General features: G+C 36.7%; 1 protein-coding gene across 1 annotated transcript in view; it reads left to right on the top strand.

The window, feature by feature from the left end:
- XRCC4 (X-ray repair complementing defective repair in Chinese hamster cells 4) overlaps window positions 1-20,587 on the top strand; it is a 113,071-nt gene that overhangs the window by 41,534 nt on the left and 50,950 nt on the right. The window contains exon 5 of the mRNA XM_009331790.1: window positions 7,929-8,073. Coding sequence (XP_009330065.1) covers window positions 7,929-8,073 — 145 coding nt within the window. The remainder of the gene's footprint in view (window positions 1-7,928; window positions 8,074-20,587) is intronic.

A 20,587-nucleotide genomic window follows, 5' to 3' on the forward strand; every position in this document is an offset into this window, starting at 1 on the left:
ACAGCATCTGAGTCGCCAGCATTGCCGTTGCTTCTGTCAAGCACCCATAAAAAATAAAGCAGGGAAGGCAACTTTAATTGTTAGTAGGTTTTAGATATCAAAATTGCAATCTCTTAGCTTTCACCCCTTCATAATGGAGCCTCTACCTGATCCATGTCAGGAAAGATTTGAGCACGTTATAAAGCTTTCTGTTTGTATTGTAAGGCAGATACTAAATTTTAGGGGCTGGAGACACTACAAATATATAGTATACAGCTGTATACTGTGGGGATTTTCAAGATCGCTGGGTTACTGATAAATCATAACCTTTGACAATGTTTATAACCGGTGACTTTCTTAGAATTATGGCATTGCTAAAGTATTTTTAGCAACACACATTATTATGGATTATTGAAAAATTAATATCTCATCTGATGAAGTACTTACGGTTCATTGAATTATCCCATATCAAAGTAATTTTAAAAGATTTTTAGATCTTCTGTTAGAGATCATGTTTTTGATGATTAAAACTAATGAGCTCCTTCAGATTCTCTGCAGATATTTGTAAAAACATATTCTTTTTTTCCCCTCTGATATTCTGATATATGAAAAGAAACTTTTTCATGCTTCCTGACCAAACTTATTATTTGCTTGCCAAATTTACCCTGATTTTTTTTGCCATCTAGTTTCAAGATATTATGAACTGGTAACAGATGACCACCTGAGTCGTCTCCAATAAATAAGCATTGAGAAGGAAACTGTATGTCAGCCAGATTTTTATTACAGCTTGATAAGTTTCCCTGCAGGTTTGAAATAAGCTTTTTTAATTAAAAAAAAGAATTGTATTTAAAAAGCTTTTGGAAAAGGGTGACATCAGGAAAAGAATAAGCTTTGCAAATAGAAAAGTCTACACGTTAAGACTTAGGACGCTTTGTCAATGGTAATACGGTCTAGCAGGGTGAAATGTAAACTTCCTTACTGAACTGGATACAATTTATAAATTTTGTATGGCTGGATCTAAACTTTTTGCTGGAGTTGTTTTAAAATGTGTCTTCATAAACACTTGCCATGGAGATACTCTTTATAAAAATAAACGTTAATAACTAACTGACAGAGAATTTATAGAACTGCAGTCTCAACAGCCTTTAGGCCCCAGGGGATTACGATACAGTAAACCCAAATTTATACAAAGAATGAAATATAAAGTAGAACAGAACAAAGGGAATGGAGAATGTTTCTTACTGTTTTCCTAAAACTAAGAGAGTGACATGTTCCTGTTACTTTCACTGAAGCATATGCATGAACCGTAAATACCGATGTTTAATTTTGGATCTCTGAGTGATCTAAATGGATCTGTTATGAAAAATGCCTGATTATGGCCAGAATGTGTACATACAGAATAACTTTAGTGTAGGTAGAAGTGGTGTTTCCTAAATTGCCTGTCAAGAATGGCTTAATCCTACTTTGCAGGAATTGCCTACATCAGTGAGACACATTCATTTCCATACCCGTTCATTTAGGAGACGCTCTGCTGAGAATGTCAAAGAGATGCTAATTATGATCAGCTATGGTGATCCCTTAGGAATTAGGCTGAGATTGAGAAACCACGTAATTACTGAAGTTACACTATAGTCAAGGATTAAAGTGATGAGTTCTCCTCCCTTTCTTGTTTTTTTTCTTTCGTGGCTTGGGGAGCAGCTGTCACAGGCAGTCCTGGTGCTCTTTAGGTGACCGTTTTGTGACCACTTTGTTCTCTTTCAGTCTAGTTTATCTGCTACCAATGCTGTGCAAGGGCAGAAGCAGGAGGGGCAGTAATTGTATGTGCAGCCTGGTTGTTTCCCAGAGAAACCATCCTAGGGAAAATGGCAAGATCCTTGAGCAAGGGACTGATTTTAAGTTAAATCATTTACTTCATTAAAGAGAGACAGCAGAACTTGGAAGTTCAGTTGAGTAGCTCTATAGAGCGACACATGCTGCCTGGAGTTAAGCAGAATTCAACCAGGAAATTCTGTTCTGTTAACAGAGCGGCTCTGAGAGGAATTTAGGGGACCTATGATAGCATTAATATCTCAAAATCTGAACAAATTTTTGTAAGTCCTTACTACTCTGAAGAAAAAGGAATCAGGTAAATTTTCATTCAGAACAGAAATTAAAATTGACAGACTTTTGTGCTGCTGTTGATAAAATCTCCAGGATGGGAGATCATTTTAAATAAAGCCCAGTCCTTTTCTTGAGGATAAATGCCTGTGCCCTTTATAAATCGTTCCTGTTCCATTTCAATCCAAAAATAAAGCACATTTTTTTTTATAACTGCAAATTCTTTATTGTGAGCAAAGCAAGTTTACAATGCTAAGTAAGTTTTACTTGTTGGTACATGCCAGAAATGTGAATGTTCCTTGAATCCATTTGACATTGATGATTGGTTTTAAAATTATCATGTTATGTCCTGATAATTCAGTGACATAAATCTGATAGCAGTACGGTGTTCAAATAGCTTTTCTTTTGCAGTGTTTACTTTTCTGGAGTGACTGGTTAACCTAGAATCAATCCTGTGCATTATAAGCAGTGGGACTAATCCCATGGGCTCTGTGGCTGTAGGGCTATGTTTGCAAGGGACACATCCCATTCTAATGTAACTCAGCATGCTGAGGAATACAAACATTGAGAGAGGAAAAAATATTTTATCAATGGAAACAAATGATCAGTATTTAAGATAACAGAAAACATGATACACTTGAGGCTATTTACCAATAGATCAAAATATAAGCAAATGAGAACACTGATATAGTCTTTCAACTATAAATAGCAAGGTCCATGTTCTACTTTCACCCATATTGCATTAAACGTCAGCAGCAGATCACTTGCAAAATACTATTAGAGTACATGGTTTTAACCTGGACCTACACAGGACAGTTCAGCTAAGCAAGTGTAGCAGCTCTACCAGATGTTTTGGATGATAGGAATGAATTAAATAGAAGTGTTCAAGTTTGGCAATCCTTTGTTACATCTTAAATATATGCTAACAAGGTGAAGAGAAGTGAAGTTATGTCTGTGTCGTGGTTTAACCCCAGCTGGCAACCAAGCCCCACCCAGCCGCTCACTCACTCCCCCCCGGTGGGATGGGGGAGAGAATCAGAAGGGCAAAAGTGAGAAAACTCGTGGGTTGAGATAAAGACAGTTTAATAGGGAAAGCAAAAGCCGCGCACGCAAGCAAAGCAAAACAAGGCATTCATTCACTGCTTCCCATGGGCAGGCAGGTGCTCAGCCATCTCCAGGAAAGCAGGGCTCCATCACGCCTAACGGTGACTTGGGAAGACAAACGCCATCACTCCAAACGTCCCCCCCTTCCTTCTTCTTCCTCAACTTTATGTGCTAAGCATGACGTCATATTGTGTGGAATATCCCTTTGGTCAGTTGGGGTCAGCTGTCCCGGCCGTGCCCCCTCCCAGCTTCTTGTGCACCCCCAGCCTCCTCACTGGTGAGGTGGGGTGAGGAGCAGAAAAGGCCTTGACTCTGTGTCAGCACTGCTCAGCAGTAACGAAAACATCCCTGTGTTATCAACACTGGTTCCAGCACAAATCCAAAACATAGCCCCATACTAGCTACTGGGAAGAAAATTAACTACCCCAGACAAAACCAGCACAGTCTGTGACTGTGTTTCCTATATGTAAAATCTCATTAACTACTACTTTTTTTTCTTGCTCGCAGTACACTTTTCAGGAATTCGGACATTGAGAATATGTTTTCTATCTGTATGAAGTTAGGTCATTGTAGGCAAACAGACTGCTCAAATTACGAATGCTTCTGCTCATTTTTTGCTTTGCTTGCTTTGCTCCCTGTATATTTTTTTATGGCAAAGCTAAGCTTTCAGTACTGGTTTTAGTCCTTTATTGAGAATAGAGCTTGTACTGAGAGAAACTGGATTCTGTTTTCTCAGTGAGTACAGCACTGTCATTAATAATTAGGCAAGTTAAAGCTATAGAATTTAATTACAGGTGATGATACAGAGAATGAAGGTGGGTAGGGTTTTTTTTTCAGACTGAAAAGTGAAAGTGATAGATTGGAAGGTATTTCTTTTTAAATAACTGACTTCTGTATATCAAAATAAAGTAATGCAAAAGTCTATTTTAAAATACAACTGGACTGCCTATCTTTAACAGAAGATAGTTTGGTTTACATACAGAAATTGGTTTTAAAATGCCTGTAGTTTTCAGAGATCATGATGCTATGCTAGTACACTAAACAATGCCAGATCCGACCTCGATGCCAGCAGTTGAGCGAAGCCGTCTGCCCCTTTCATTGCTAGCACGTTCCCTGCAATGATTTTGCTCTATACTAGCTCAACCAGACGGTTCTCCAGGCAGAGTCTGGCTGGCCAGAGACTGCTCCCAGCAGAGAGCTTGGAAGAGTCACTGCTGTTCTCCATGGACACAAGGTGTTGTGTACCAAATGTCTTGGAAATGGGTCCTGGCATTTTTCTGTATTAGAGTAAAGGCATCTTCTGTTTCCAGGCCCCCAACATTATGGGACTGTATTGCTTTAATTTCATCCTGACTCTTCCAAACCAGTGAAAGCTATTTTTAGTTTTCAGTTTAATTTTTTTTCTAGAATATCTTTTCTTATTTGAAAACTCCCTCCACCCACCAAAACTTGTTGCTCTTCAAAACAAACAACAAAAAAATTCATCAAGAGTCTTTAATCTTCTTAGCACAAATATTCTTTTGGTACTTGAACTATGATTCCCTTTCTTGCTCTCTTATCAATCTTGTTTCCTGCAGTTATTCACCTGCAGAAAGTATGTTATATATTGGGAACATTTCATTTTCTTGATCAACGTTTGTTGGTTTAGGTGGTTTAATTAACTGGCTTTCATCAAACAATACTCTTGTCTGTATTCTTCTCAAAGTTATAACAGTCATTCATGTTGTATTACATAATATCAAAGTAAGAAATTCGATTTCATGAGAAGTCAAGGAACTTTACTTCTTTACTAATGAAATTCAGACAGAAAAGATTTTCAGAATGAAAAACTAGGTTTATGTTCAAGACTGTCTCTCATTTTTCCAAATTATTTTCTGTCAAGCAATGAATAATATTTTGCTGAAGCTTTCTTTGGCTTTTAGTCAAGTACTATAAATGAATTCATTAATTGGAATTATTTTTGGGCAGCAGTAGTGGGTGTGTGTTTAAAGTCTTATGGTGATGCATGATACCTTGCACTTCAGGTGTATGCCATCTTTTCATTAGCAGTTCTAACCTAAGAGGTAGTTTGGCTTAAAAGAAACAAACAAAACAAAAAAACCCCAGCCTATAGTGATCACCCATTACCTATAAGCCAGTCTACTACTGTTCGTAAGATTGCTTTCTGTGCTGTCTGAATGAGAAGCTGCCTTCTTGGTATTATTAAAAGAAACATTCTCACAATAGAAATTGTCAGCTTTATTGCAGAGGTTTACTTGAGTCATTTAGGTCAATATTTTTTATTCTGCTTGGTTATAATAGGTCATAACAGAAAAATTTGTTTTCATGGGAAAGATTAGATTGAGATAATTAGTAGAAACCCGAGACCCTTTCCCAGCCTGAAGTTAGCACCAATGCAGTATGCTGCAAAGACGAACGTTCCTCTTCCATTTTTCTCACTCGAGCACCAAGACAAACAGGAATTGTGTCTAAACAGTAAACAATGCTGAGCCTGAGGGCCATGAGCACCGTTGCATATTACACAAGTAAAAGCACAGAGACGCTATTTATTTAACATCAGCATTATGTAGGTTTTGTATATATAGCTAACCCCTGGATCTATTTTTTGGCAAAAGCAGAGAGTGTGGGAGGAGAACAGCAACAAGGAAGGATAGGAGCTATGATAGTGAAATTATTCAAGTTTGTTTGGTTCTTAACAGTAAACTATTTTATGTGTATTAGTTAAGTAGGGGCCAACTTTAGGAAGTGACGTTGCAATATATAAAATAGTATTAGTGTAAATGTTAGATAAACTACCCTGAACATATTACCAGTAAAGACTAACTAACAATCATGAACATGTTTTCAACATTTAGCAGTGGAAAAGTATGCATATCTAGTTAAAGTTTAGTGTGGAGACTTAGGCTGTAGTTTAATCCTTTTCAGCATTTATTATAGGCAATGTATCTTGTCTGTACTGGGCTTTGACACTTGTTAATTGGCTTGTGCCTTGGAAATATGTCAGCTAATACCTGTTGTCACCCTAAAAAGATCTGTAAGTCTGTGATGTAGTATAGTGCATGCTGGTAAAAGCTAAGAGGTTCTGATATTTAAGCGTATGCTTCATTGTAAGCAGTGGTTGCACTGGCTCTAGGGAGCCTCTATTTACATGTTTAATTTAGCAGTGTTCTTGGTCAGAAACACATTTGTTTGAGAAACAGTGAAAATATTACTTGTGGGTTGCATATTTTCTTTCTGTTTCATTTTCAGTAGACATGGATAACAACTGTGAAAGGAATGAAGAAATAGGACCCATTATTTACTTTCTGTGAAAACCTTCGGTATTGAATCTCAAATAATGGTGTCTTTCATCCATGTGAAGATTAAACCTTCCTAAAACATACAGAAAGTAATAATCAGGGAATTTACCATAATAGCATTAGCCTCAGTCACCACATTATTATTTAATATATTTCAGTTGAAATGTGTGCTGTTCTGGATATCATTATCTTGAAAATTCAAAGTAATTAAAGATTTTATTTTTAAAGCAGGCATACCAAATAAAAGCATGCTACAGGATGTTGATAGCTGGAATAAAAATGACTATTTATCTTCTGAGTGCATTAATAGCAAGGGAAGGGAGGATTTTAGCTTAAGGAAGGATCTGTCTTGACGTCTGAGCTTCAAGTAGATAACTGTCAAAGCAGAGAGGGGATTGTTTTTTAAGTGTAGATAATGCACCTTTTATGAATTTACATGATAATATAAGTGTGAACCAGGTGTGAAATTGTAGGTTATGCAGTAATGATGGAAGTTAAAATCATAGGTAAATGAACCTGGACAGAGCCTACTTTACTTACCTTCAGCAGAGGAGCCGGTGGAAGCCTAGACGGGTTATCCAGTTTCGGGTTGTGAGGTGTTAGGAATTCTCCCTGCTTGCCTTTCAGGCTGCAGCTACTCTTTGTCACTTTGAGAGGTTTAGTCTGAACCAAGGCCACCTGTTCCACGGGTAGAGCAGTAAGCCGGTGTTACTGCTTTTTGTGCACGGGTTTGCTGCAGATGGATGGTTTCTTGCCTCACTGAACAGACATCAGGCTGTCCATCAGTCTTTCTGCCCGTTGTCTTCAGGGAGTCTCCAGCAGAACGTGTAAGGATTTATTGCCTGGAGGTCTGTGGTAGCAGAATGACTAGTACCTTGCAAAAAAAAGTACAGTGCTTGATCACAGCAATAAGCTTCTCTCAAGGGTTTATCCTAACGAACATTGAAAATTATTTAATTCTTTTTCGTTCTGGGTGTGTATTACTGTCCATACTGTAGACCAAGAGTCTGAACAAAGCCATGCAGTAAGCAGAACACTCAAGCTCCTTTCCTTGTGCCACATGCACACCTTCCTCAGTTATTCTGTAGGTGACAAAGACTAACTTCAGGTAGGTGAAACTGGGCTCTGTAGGCTACCTCTCTAGTTACTGTAGAGTCTACAAGGAGGAATGAGGAGACCATAAGTATATTTCTGGTTTGTAACTGCCCATCTTTCTCTCTGCTGACTACAAAGAGATGTCAAGGGAAGCTTATCTTTCTAGTTTAAATTTGGTCTTTTTGAATTTCCCTTTATGTCATCTGTTTGTTTTGACAGCAACTGCTGTTAAATCTGAGCCCTTCTTAGCAGTATAGAGATTTTAATGAAAATAAACAAAAAATATTTTAAGAATTGACTTGTAATACTTCATATTCAAGTTCTTTTCAACTTTGGTCTTTTTCCTTTTGGCAGCACCAGAACGAAGGGATTCACTTCTGTATAGCCCAGATGCCATTGATACCACTCCAAGAAGAAAGCGAAGACAAAGGACAGCAAAGCCTGCTGGGACAGGAGCTAAGATGGCTATTTATGAGACAGAACTGCCAGCCAAGGAAAAGTAAGCAGTTTTCAAATGTATTAAAATGTTTTTATATCTACCGATGTCGGAGGGTTTGTGGTTTGGGTTTTTTTGTGTTTTCTTGTGCAGTTTCATATTTCAGACGAAGCACTGTTGTGTTACAGTCTGTATAGTCATTTACAGTAATTTTACTGAACTTTGAGTAGATGTGAATGATTAAATTGTCAGGCCCAATGACTTATTGATTTTAATACACCTCTAAAGGGACAACTGTAAAATTCCTTTCTTTAATTGACTTGGATAACTTTGAGCAAATAGATTGAAGCCTACTAAAATGATGTTCTGTAGGTTACTGTATAACCCTGCAGGCAAAGAAGGATGCATTTATAGCAAGTGTCAAACTAAGGTGGACAGCTTCAGCTATGTTGTGTCACAGAAAGTAGTAGCATTATGAGTGTCTTTTTTCACAGTGAGGATGGTCAAACACAGGAAAAGGTTGCCCAGACAGGTTGTGGAGTCTCCATCTGTGGAAATATTCAAAACCTGACTGGGCACGGTCCTGGACAACCTGCTCTGGTTGAGGAGGGAGGTTGGGCTAGGCAATATCCAGAGGTCCCTTCCAACCTCACCATCCTGTGATTCTCTCTTTGTAATTTCAGTGGAAATTAATTCACAATACCATTTTTAATAGACCAGAATAGATTTCTTTTGAAAATAAGATCAGTGGGGAGAAAAAAGTATTCAGTCTTAAACACAAGGGGGTCAGAATTTATAACACTTAATAAAAGTCTTTTTCTTCTTATGTCACTCTTGCCTTTTGGAAATATTTTGACATGATCTGGGACATGCTTAGTTATGCATAGAATTACCTTGGAGCTGCAATATGATTGCTGGCATTTTCTTCAAAAACTGATTTTTTTTTTAAGATCTATGGTAAGTTAGATTTAAAAATACTTATTTTCCCTTTTTATCTGTAATATCCATGGATAATAAACTGTTTAAACAGACACGGACACAAGTAGACTACAAGACATTTCCCATGATTAGCAAAGATTTCTGTTTAAATCAGCAAGAGAATTATCTTATTTTGACATAGAAGGTTGTGGCTTGATGCCAGCTGGGAATGTTTAAACTTACAATCCTGTTTTATTAGTAAAAAACCAAGTATTTTTTTAGAATGGTCTAGAAAAATGTCAAATTCTGCTCTTCTGTTCTTTTAGAGTCTAGGATATTACAATGAACAAAGCCCTTTCCCCATTGTATGTAGTCAGTTTGATTTTGAGAGTCTGGCTATGTTTGCCTGACATAGAATTTCATACTTTTTAGTATTGATTGTGGAAGGAAAACCTACAGAGGCAAATGATTGCAAAGAAGAATATAGAAGCCTTGGGCTGAGTAGTCCTCAGTGTATGAATATCTGAGTCCTGTCTGTAGGGGAAGGACTAAGAGGATATTGATATTTTTGTTTTAATTCCTTTAAGTAAGGCAAATTTTAGAAAAAACAGAGCAACGTTATGTTTTTCATACTGTGCAAAGTATTTCTAATATGCTTTACAGAATCGAGTCAGAGCTGAATCTGAAGAGTGGCTCTTCTTGGCCATAACATAATTAGTCATATTTTAAAGTTTACCATATGGAACATCCATGCTATCAGTCTTTACCCCCGTTTTTCTTTTTGCATTACGTATGTATGAATTGGATGGTAAACAACAGCTTTGCACTACAGGTCACAACATTGCTTGGCATGTGACATGCCTTACAGTACTGTGAAGGTGCATCTGACAGTGAAAGATCCATGTTTCTGTATGATCACGTGGTGACTTCAGAAATCAAATGTGATACTGGACATTTGGCTCGATACTGGAATATGTTTTTTAATCCTTTCTTTAGTTAAAAGTACAGTGGCAGTGCTAATTCTTTGGTTAGATAAGAAGTTATTAGATCTCCCCATTTACCTGGAACATTACAAAAGCCGAACTGTATGCTGATTATTTTTCTCAGTGTCCGTGCTTAGTTCTTGGGTTTTGAACTTCATCTTAAGTCTTTTGCCAGTTGCTAATCAAGCTTTCAGTCAATTTGCTTGGCTAATAATTTTCACTTCTCTTTAGCCTGTCAAAAGTAGGGAGGTGCAGAATCAGTATCATAATCCAGTTCACAAATATAGATGTTTCTTTTTATGAAGCCTCTTCAGTAATTTGTACTGATGGAATGCTAGATCCTACACGATGCAAAAGTCTTTATCTTAAGCTGATGGTACATTGGGGTCCTGCCCAAAATGTTTTCCAGTATTGTGTCACTTAGCAAAAAATTACTAATCCTGCTGGGGCGGCAGGGAGGTGGGGAGGAAGTTAACCTCTAAATTCCTTCACCTTTGGAAATGCTCCATCACAAATATGGAAGACGTACAGCCCTTGAAAGCATGTCATGCTTTTCTGTTTGGCAGGAGGATCAAATGACAGATTGTGATCACATTTGCAAATGCACGAGTGAATCCTTATTTCTGAGCTCTCCTGCACAGACCTGCAGAAAGATTTGATTCTTTACTTGTAATGTAAATACTTTAAGGTGCTATCACATAAAATCATATCCCACAGTTCTTGCTTTAACAAACTAAAGCTTATTTGGAGTTATTTTCTATTTGCAATTTTTGCTGACATCATCAGTGCTTGTTTCATGTTTGCCAGGCAATGAAAGGGCAGTGACAAACCAAACATCAAGAGCATAATGCTGTCTTTATATTGTTCCATCGTAAGTCAATTGATACAAGATCCTAAATCAGAAGAAAAAATACCTCTTAACTGAAGGAGAACATCCAAGTTTTTCTTTTCTTTTTGGCTTTCAGATTGTTTTTTGAAAATACAGTGTTTTTCAACACAGTCGTTGTTATCACATAAGAGGAATTATATCTTAACTTTTATATATTTCTCCTAAGATTTTAAAGTATGGTAAGAAATTGCCACTTATGCTTGAATTTAAGAGCATCTAAAGTAAATACTGAGTCATGAAAAATAAAAGGATTCTGTTTCTGCAAATATTTTAGATTTATGGATGTTGAGGCTAGTTATGTAGCAATTCTCTAGTCCTTTGGAATGAAAATATATTCTTAGCTATGACCAAGAATTTTGAGAAGAATGCAAACAAAAATCTGTTTAACATAGAAATTAGAGCAAAAGCATTACTGCCTTTCTCATGCTTTGTGTGTGGGTGCAGTAGCAGGAAAAGGAGTTGAATTGTATTTATCTATATAGACATCTGGTATTATTGTGACAATTTATTCAAGGACTAAATCAACATTTTTAATGAAACCTGGAAATGTGCTTTGGATAATATTAAGCTTAGTGAAAGCATAGACATGAGATCAGCAAAGAACTGAACTAAGATTTGTAGAACAAGGTTTGCTAAATGAACTGTTTAATTATTTGCTGAGACAAAGATGTTCTTTAGGATAAAGTAGAAATTCAGAATAATTAGCTGGTCAGTGAACTGCCAAGATTCAGGTTTATCCAGCTCTCTAGCAGGGTGTTTTTCAACTCTGAGATATCCAATGAAAGGAACTGCTTCTTTAAGCAAACAGATGTTACTTATTGTTGATAACAGTCAAACTATGGCTCACAATCTACACATTTTTAAAATGTGACAAAGGATGGTTCTTACAGTTCAAAACATGATTGAGTCAGGAAGTAAAATAAAATTATTCTGATTCCAGTAAACTGTGATGGTATTGGTGAAGCTTTAACTGTAACTTAATATCTGTCAATTTCCTAAGGTGCAAAGCAGAGATAATATGTAAGTCAAGTTAGGATGCAAATTCTACTTTTCACAATTTGCATTTCATACTTAGAGGAGAAAAATTAATAAGAGCAATCCCAATCCACAGATAGAAATTATGCTTATTGATGCATTACCCAAATCTCTCAGGGGACTGCATATGAATAACACTATTAACTATGTAGAATATGCATTCAATATAGAGGCTTAAGTGTATGGCCTGTCAGCCTGAATCCTATAAATAATTGGATGTTTCTATAACAATTTCACTTTAAAAGTATTGGAACCTATTTGAAAGAAGATAGTACCTACTGAAGATGACAAATTTTTTTAATATAATTTTATAAATTAAGCATAGTCATTGAATACACAATACTTTGTGTAGCTTATACAGTCTACAGCCACAGAGTACAGTGGACCCCAACCAGTGCTGGAGTCTCTGTAACTAAAACAAAAGTAAATCAGGAAGAAGCTTCCTTTTCTAGTACAGCTTACAACTATTACTTTGTTTCCACAAGTAAAAATCTATCTTTCTGCTTTGTTTTATCAAAATTGTTTTTATTTAAAGAGGTAAGAAAAGCAAAACCTTTTTTTCTGTCCGTCTGTTATTTCTTACTAATAAAGGATCTAGTTTTATGGTCCTCATTCACACATGGGTTTCCTAGGAGGCAGACTTTACTGGATAAGACTCAAAATTTCTTTAAGTCATTCTGTATGTTTCAACGTGTAATCCATTCTGCCTGCTGTATAGTGTTTATAATTTCTTTGCTATTGAATGTGTACGTACTGTTGAGGATATGTACAATTACAGAAGTGGTTTGGGGGAAAGCATTTTAAATACAGGAAAAACCTTATTATGGATGCAAATATGCTGGATTCTCCTGAGAATAAGAGTAGACACAACCAAAAAATGTTATTACAGAAAAAATGCTTCATAATTCTGAGAAGCAAGTGTTAAGAAATAATTTTAATTCAGTTGACTGAGAAATAACAGGTATTATTTGCTTGCCTTTTCTATAAAGAAATACATGTTTACACCAAGCACTGTGACTCTGACTTATTAGTTATTCTGCATGTCAAAAATTTCAGTTTCATATGTATAAGTCTAGTTTTGTACATTTGAGGTAGCTGTTACTGTCTTTTCTTTTTTTAATTCAAATTTGACTTTGCTGGCTTGATACTTCTTGCTTGATTGATAAAACTGGGTTACTGTCAGAATCAGGCCTACATTTAAATTCGAGGAAAGATGCTTTCCCTTAACTTCAGTATGTTTGGTTTTGCTGAAATATTGAGATGCAGTCATAGCCCCACTGAATTTGGTAGAATCTTTGCCACCAGTAATTTAAATCTTTCTTTTTTACATGTGAATGCTGCTTTTTCAGAGAGTTCAAAGTGTTCAACATATATCTAGGAGTCCTCAGAAACATCTGTATGAAATAAAAAAACACATTCAGATTGCTGATGGTATTTGGAAGTGCCAGGAACTGCCAGGGGGTGTTTTGTGCCACCTGCATTGCCATCACCTGCTCCATCAGAGGAGGGCAAAGAGAGAATGTCATTTTTACTTTAAATATGATTGTTATGGTCCTCATGCTCAGTGTTTGTTCTTGACTGAAGGGTCTGATTAAAGTTAGTCACGTGTGTAATTGTGGGTAGAATCAGCTGCATAATTTTTCTTGCTAATGATAAATGTGGGATTTTTTTTTATTTTCATACTCTCATCTCTTTCTGTTCCTTCAAAAGGTTTTTACAGTCTTCATAGGTATATATAATTTATTTGAAAAGAAAGCTCTCAGCATTATATTCCAATACTGTAATAAGCTGGACTTGTCTTTCTTTTGATAACCTTTCACCCTTTTAAAAGCACTCAGAGCCTGTGGTGTGCCAGGAATCCCCTGGGGATCATCTCTCTGCATTTGTTTAATTTACTGCTTGCGGTTCACATTTTTAAAGTCCTAAAGCAAGGTTTATTTAAAATGTGGTTTGCCACTACCAGTGATTCAGGTAGCAAAAACATAGATTTGTCCTGGAATTTGGCATTCTCAGAGGGTTACACATAGGCATTGGTATTACTGTCTCACACAAGAAGTAATTCTTTCTCGTAAAGGTTTAACCAAGTGAAATTTGGATTCCACTGAAAATGATACCATAAACTTCCATGGTCCAGAGGGGGTATAAAGTTTACACCACAGTTACCTCTTTTTAAAAAAAAGACATATTTGAGAGTTCATGTTGACATGTCACTTTTTATTCATGAAGTGTATTTATTTAATACAATTGGAGAGAACTTGCAAAACCTTGCATGGTGTGACAAAGCACTATGATCACTGGTATTTCGGTGAGTCAATGTAGGGTCTGCGTACAGGAGTGATGAGCTCATTCCTGCCATAATTTATGGAATTCAATGTTTAGAAGGTTTTTGATAATTAACTCGTTCAGGCTGAAATGTAAACAGGTTAAGAAATCTCTTAGAAGTGGACAGTCAGGTTCATTTGAGACTCTAATGTGAGAATCAAACCAAAATTTTTTTAAATAGCTGAATTAAGTCCTTTTTGTGTTTCATTCATGCTCAGCATTTTCTTACACTTTGGAAGTTTTCTTTCTTTCCCTTTTTTGCCATGACATCGGCAGCAGCAGTTGGTCACTGGTCATACCAGACAGACTTTTGAGTCACCTGTGCAAATATTAAAAGTTGTACTGTAACTTTGTGTGGCCTGATGGCAGCTTTGATAAGTGATACTCACCTTCTGAACAGTCACCTGTGAATATTTAAGGTTGCATAAGGCTGGAGTAGAAAGAAGAGCTGTGTTTAATACCTGTGTTATGTGACTTGTGGCTGTACAAAAATGGGGTGTTGTCAGAGGAAAAAAGGATAGAAACCTTTGATTACAATGCACAGCAATATTTGCAAAAAAAAAAGTTGCAAAAAATCTAGAGTAGTTCCATATTCAACTGGAATGAATAAGGCAGAAATAAATACAATACAGTATAGTTGCTTTTCTCTTGGTGGCACCCTGGTTTTCTGTGCAGTGAGTGTCTTTGTTTTAACTGAGTGCTAGATAATCAGGCTTCCACCACCCATGTGGGAAGGGATGATTTATTTCCATGGGAAGTGCAAGGAATTGGTATCCTCAATCACCATTTCTCCTGACTCCCCAGGGAAATATGAAGGCTGAAAGCCCGGGGCAGGCAAAAATGAACATTATCTGCTGATCTTCGAGGTTGCAATTTCTCCTGAGCAAAGTCACTCAGGTCTCTAGTTTATAGCACATCTCACCAATTTTTGTCACTAGTAATAGCCTAATAATTGACTGCTGATGGAGAAGTTATTACTCGGTAAGACTGACAGGACTCTACCCTGTGTTTTCTCAGGGCATGTTCTTTAGAGCAGGATTTTATTGCTGTGACAAATCTGGTGAGATATATGTCTCAAATAATTAATCTATAATGTATTTCAGTGAAACCGGTAGCTGTGAGGTTATAAGAGGATAGCTTAAAAAATGGAAACAGTATCTTCTTCCATCACCTTTCTGGTAAATTTTTGGTGTTTTTTTCCCTTGCCTTTCTAACAAAGTTTTCATATTGGAATGATGTTTGAACCAAATTTTATATTTTAAGCCTCTCTTAGGTAGGTTGTGGGTTGGTATAGTTTAATTTATCACACTATGGATTAGTTTTGTTAAATACTGTGATCCCGGCTGGGGTATTTTAATATGGGAGGCAAAGGAATTGCTCCTCAGGAGTAAATTACAGTAAGAAGGAGGAAAGATTGTGTGTGGTTGAGCTATCTGGCAGTGCTGGAATATTTGTTGGCTTTTGATGTAGACCAAGCTACAATATTTTCAGTCGTTTAGGGGAAAGGGTGGGAAGTAAGAAAAGGAGATTGCATTAAAAACAACAAAGAAGGCAATATTTAAAATTCCTTGTACATCCTTGTGATTAGTGTACGGCACCAAATGGGCATTCTTTTTATGAACACTTCTGTAAAGGGCTCTTGATGATATTGTCAATTAAACCTCCATTTCCTAAAACAGCTCTTCAGGCAGAATTATTTTCACATTACTTTTAATGGGAAGAAGCAGGTAATGTAGATGCCTAAGATTTTGATTATACATGTTGGCAGGAGATTAAGACTAGACTGATGGAAAACCTAAGTAACCATGCTTGCCAGCTCAGTCCTGATGTCAAAGATAAACAGCACAGAGGAGAATGAGATGAAAGCTTGGCTATTTTAATGAGATAAAGCTGCCTCAAATATCTGTTTCTATTGTTCATTAGACTGATCATGAAGTATGTCTTTACTGGATTAAATTAGAGTATTCCATATAGTGCAACTGTCTGTGAAGACCAGAAATCCCTTAACTCATTATGGACCCCAGGAAACGTTCTGGAGAAAATGCCATACACAAAAATACACTAAAACGCGGGATTTGGGAAGTGATTTCACAAACACTTGCAAATGCTCCTGCTCCATTGAGGTGATCGCTCAGCTTCTGCTCAGTTCAGTGCACTTTGCAAAAGTCAGATTCACTGCATGAAGCTATTAATATTTTTATTTTTATTTGTCCTTTTTCTGTACTTAACCTTTTAGCAGTGAATCATCCTTTCTTCTTCCCTCTGCCCTCCAAAAAATGTCCCACCTCAGCAAAGCAGGGCTAAAAAGCTACCATTTAGAACTAGCAACACTTTTCAATTTCTTTATGCTAACATAAGTGATTCGTCCTCTGTATAAAAACCATAGAACTAAATCCATGGAACTTTTTTTTCCAATAGTGGCTTTGCTTCTCAAACAGTGAAGGCTGTGTCTATATTGCTATTTGTTTTCACCTGCTTAATTTCATTGATTACTGTTAACTGTGAAGACATACATTTAGCCAGTAAGAAATACTATATCAGACTTAAGTGACCTGCTAGACCTCCTGTACATAATGTATAATACAGAGTACATTCAGTAACATTTTCTGTGGCTTTCTCTCCATCTCCTTTTATGTCTTTTATGGCAGGTTCATTAGATTTACTGTTTCATAGCTGCCAAGGATGCTGTTGAAACTGTGTAAGATACAGACATCAGAACATTTTCTGTTCCAGACTGCTTTTAATCTAGTGCAAAAACATAGGAAAACCAAGGGGAAAAGGACTCCAAGTAAACAGATTTGTGCTCAGTTTTGTTTTAAACCTGTACCTTCTGCCTCACAAAGCAAGTTGATCTTTCAAAATTACTTGGAGAAGGAACAAGAAAAGGTTTAGAGAGTAGTACAGAAAATGGTGAGAGATGACACTGGGCACATTACTGAGCAGACAGATGAGAGGGAACATGGTGAGAGGCACTGATTTGTGCATTTGTTTTCCTATTTATCACGTATATATGTTTCCCCAAAGCAATACATTAAGTGCTTGAAGTCCATGACAATGGATTTTCAATAATATTTAGAGCATCCCCAAATCTGGTCTGTATGGATAAATATTCATAAATCTATACACTGTGACTAATACATACGGTATGAGCAAATGCACTTTCATGGTCGGTTGAGAGGACTCATCTGTTTCTGTCAACTTGTATCAGGATTCAGCATGACATTAATCAGTATGCTTTTTGATGAGTTCTGCCATCTGTGGGAGGGTATATCGCACATTCTTATGCATCAGTCTAAAAACTTGTAGAATAAGAGAAAGAGTCGGACAAATTTCACATTATGTCTCTCTTAAAATAATGTAACTACCCTTTCAATCTCCTTGAATGTAAATAAAAACAGGAGCTTATTAGAAGCTGCGGGAGGTACAGAATTAGATTAATACGATCCTTGTTTACATAGAATACTGCTGGAAGACTTCCTTGATCACTTAATAACACTTAAAAAAATCCCTTTCTTTATTCAGCTGTCAAACCATTCATAATTATTTTCATGTAGCTATTGCATCATTCAAGCTTGTACATACGAACAGTAATGTGAAAATTAATTACATGCTTGTGTTTTCTTCAGACTGTTAACTGTATAGCAACTATTGTAAGTGGGCTTGGTATAACACTGAAGGAAAATGGTCAGTATTCAAAAACGGTCAGCAAAAGTGTCAATGTTGTAATGAACATTAAACAGCAGAAGTGAGATAAAATAAAAGGCTCTTCTAACAATTATCTCAATGATTCAAAAGACATCAAGTACTAAGGTGAATTCAAATCTGACAATAGTCTAGCCATTGTCATCAATATTTCATCCTGTATGTTTAGAATGAACACAGTAATAATGACTAAAACTGAGGAAAAGGGCCAAATGTGCATGTAAACACTACTGTTTGATAACGGTAAGTTTCTAGGTTTCATTCTAGAAATAGATGAGATTTCTAATGTACTTCTTTAAAAGCTGATAATTATTCAATAGTGTATAAATAAATACTTTGTATGCCACTTCTACCACTTATGTAGATATCAGAAAGAGAATTTGACACCGAAGTAGGAGACCTGTCCATTAAATTAAAAAATGGTACCTCTAGCCTTGTGTTTCTCTAGAAAAGATAGGATAAAGAAGGTATTTAACTTGAGAAAATAATTTGTGAGAAGGTTGTTGGAAAAGGTGGTAATTGTAGAAAAAGGTTGAAAGAAATTTGGCTTAAGATTTAGAAAATCTATTTCATGGAGAGTGCTTCACTGAATTTAGCAAAAGTTTGGAAAAAAGATGGATCTTTTTTTCCATATTGAGAAGTTAACCACATACTATTTAAAATTACCAGGTTCTGAATTATTATTTGGCCATGAGAAGAAAACTGTTATCAACACTTAATTCACATTGCGATCTGGCCCACTTCACTCCCCAGATTCCTAGGCAACACTTTAGAATATTTTCACAGGGGTTATTTTTTGCTCAGAGAGGAATATGGTACATTAGTCATCACTTCAACATTCCAGTGCAACTCGCTAAACCTTGAAGTTGCACAAGTGTAAAACTGAAGTAAAGTGATGATAAATCATGTCATTTAGTTTCCCGTGGTGATGTGAACCATCCAGACTATTATTGCTTTTGTCTCTCTGGAGATGCTTCCTGGATAACTATTAAACTACCTGAACAAAATTCTACTTTTATTAAAGTATCCTGAAAAATCATATATTTTTGTAAAGAAACTCCTCAAATCTTTAGGCTAAAATACACCACTAAATAATAAAACATTTCTACAAATAGTATACCTACTGGATTTGCTGTTGATCACAAATACAGAATTATTTTTCTGCTCAGGTGCTGTGTCACTGCCAAGCTGTACTGAAACATCAGGTTAAGAAAGTATGTAAATACTCCCCTTTAGTTATATATCTGTGTAGCTACAGCTCTGAATATCTGAAGAGCAAATGCATCTGAAGATGCATGAGCAAAAACATCTGAAGATGTTCAGTGAGAAAAAATACCCGGTTGTGTTGACAAAATCTGAAGTGATACAATCTGAACAGCTATTTCAATTAAAGTAAAAACAGATTTGAAAACACAAACAGAAGATCTCCAAATAAAAATAAAATATCATCAGGATATGGTGAATTCCCTGTTGATTCTTTAAAGGATCCAAAATACTTTGTGAGCTCCAAATTCAAAGTTTTAAAAAGAGCCAAAAGCATCAACTTTTTATCAATGTTACTCAGAGCGATCCCAGAGCTAGTATAAGCAAAACTTCCAAACCAGTATCCCCCAACCAGTGATAATGGTGTGGGAGAGAAGCAAGGGAAAGAAAAGGAGCAGAGGGGAGCAAAACAGTCTTTTACCATATATATCCAGTTTGTGCAACTTACCATCAGGGTACGTGTTGTACTTCCCGAAGATGGGAGCAACAGTGGTTGGTTGGGCCAACAAGCTGCCGAGGAGCAATGTCCTGTTTTCCCCTTTGCAAGCAGGTTGATGGCTGATGAGTCTAAACACAGATAATACTTACTGATCTGGCTGCCCATGAGTTCAGGTGTACCGCTACTAGCCAAACAAACAGCATGATCACAGCTTTCGTACCTACAGTAGCACCACATCGGTTTTGTCCAGTTAGCACTTTTGGTTGGGTGGTAGCTGAGGGCACATGAGTGGGGAGGTAATGGACATGGTTGTTTTGCAATAGGAGGGTGAGAAAATTAGAAACATTTATGTATGTAGCAGGAGACTTAGAAAAATATGTCAAGGCATTGAAATAAATGGGGATGGGATTGTAAGAGCTGGAGGGGTTATAGTGACATGGGATTTAGAGGGATATAGTGTTGCCCAACTGAGTCTTTATTCACTCTTTTGTGTAAGGCCTCTCAGTTTTCTATTTGTCTTCCTACTTTCTCCTATCCAGCGTAACACTTGAGAGGCGTATAACAATGGCCTTCTGCATGCCTGATATGCATCTGCACTTTTTCTGCTCTAAATAATACCAAATCAACCATCGTATCTTAGGACAGAAGTATGAGTGCTTGTTAGACTGTTTATTCAGTATGACTTGGTGCAGGATGTTGCCAGAGACCACAATCCGAAGTTCACAGTGTCTCTAATGAAATGATTTGCAAGGTTGAGATGTTTCTGGTGCTGTTATAACCTTTTCTTAGGCTAGATTTACAAAAAAGTCAATGTTTCATATTACCCTAAGACAGTGTTAGCCAGACACTCCTCTTTTTCACGGTTTCTTGCATACCACTCCCAGTTCTGCGCTGACTCCTGTGTCCTGACGTGTTCTCCTTTTGCCAAGCTAAAACAATACAACTTACTTCTTCATTAGTTCTAACCTTTGTGTTGCTGAGGTCCCTTTGCAAAACCAGTTCATATGTAGATAGGTCATATTGAAT

This window comes from Pygoscelis adeliae, unplaced genomic scaffold (assembly GCF_000699105.1).
Source record: "Pygoscelis adeliae isolate BGI_AS28 unplaced genomic scaffold, ASM69910v1 Scaffold19, whole genome shotgun sequence".
Lineage (NCBI taxonomy): Eukaryota > Metazoa > Chordata > Aves > Sphenisciformes > Spheniscidae > Pygoscelis > Pygoscelis adeliae.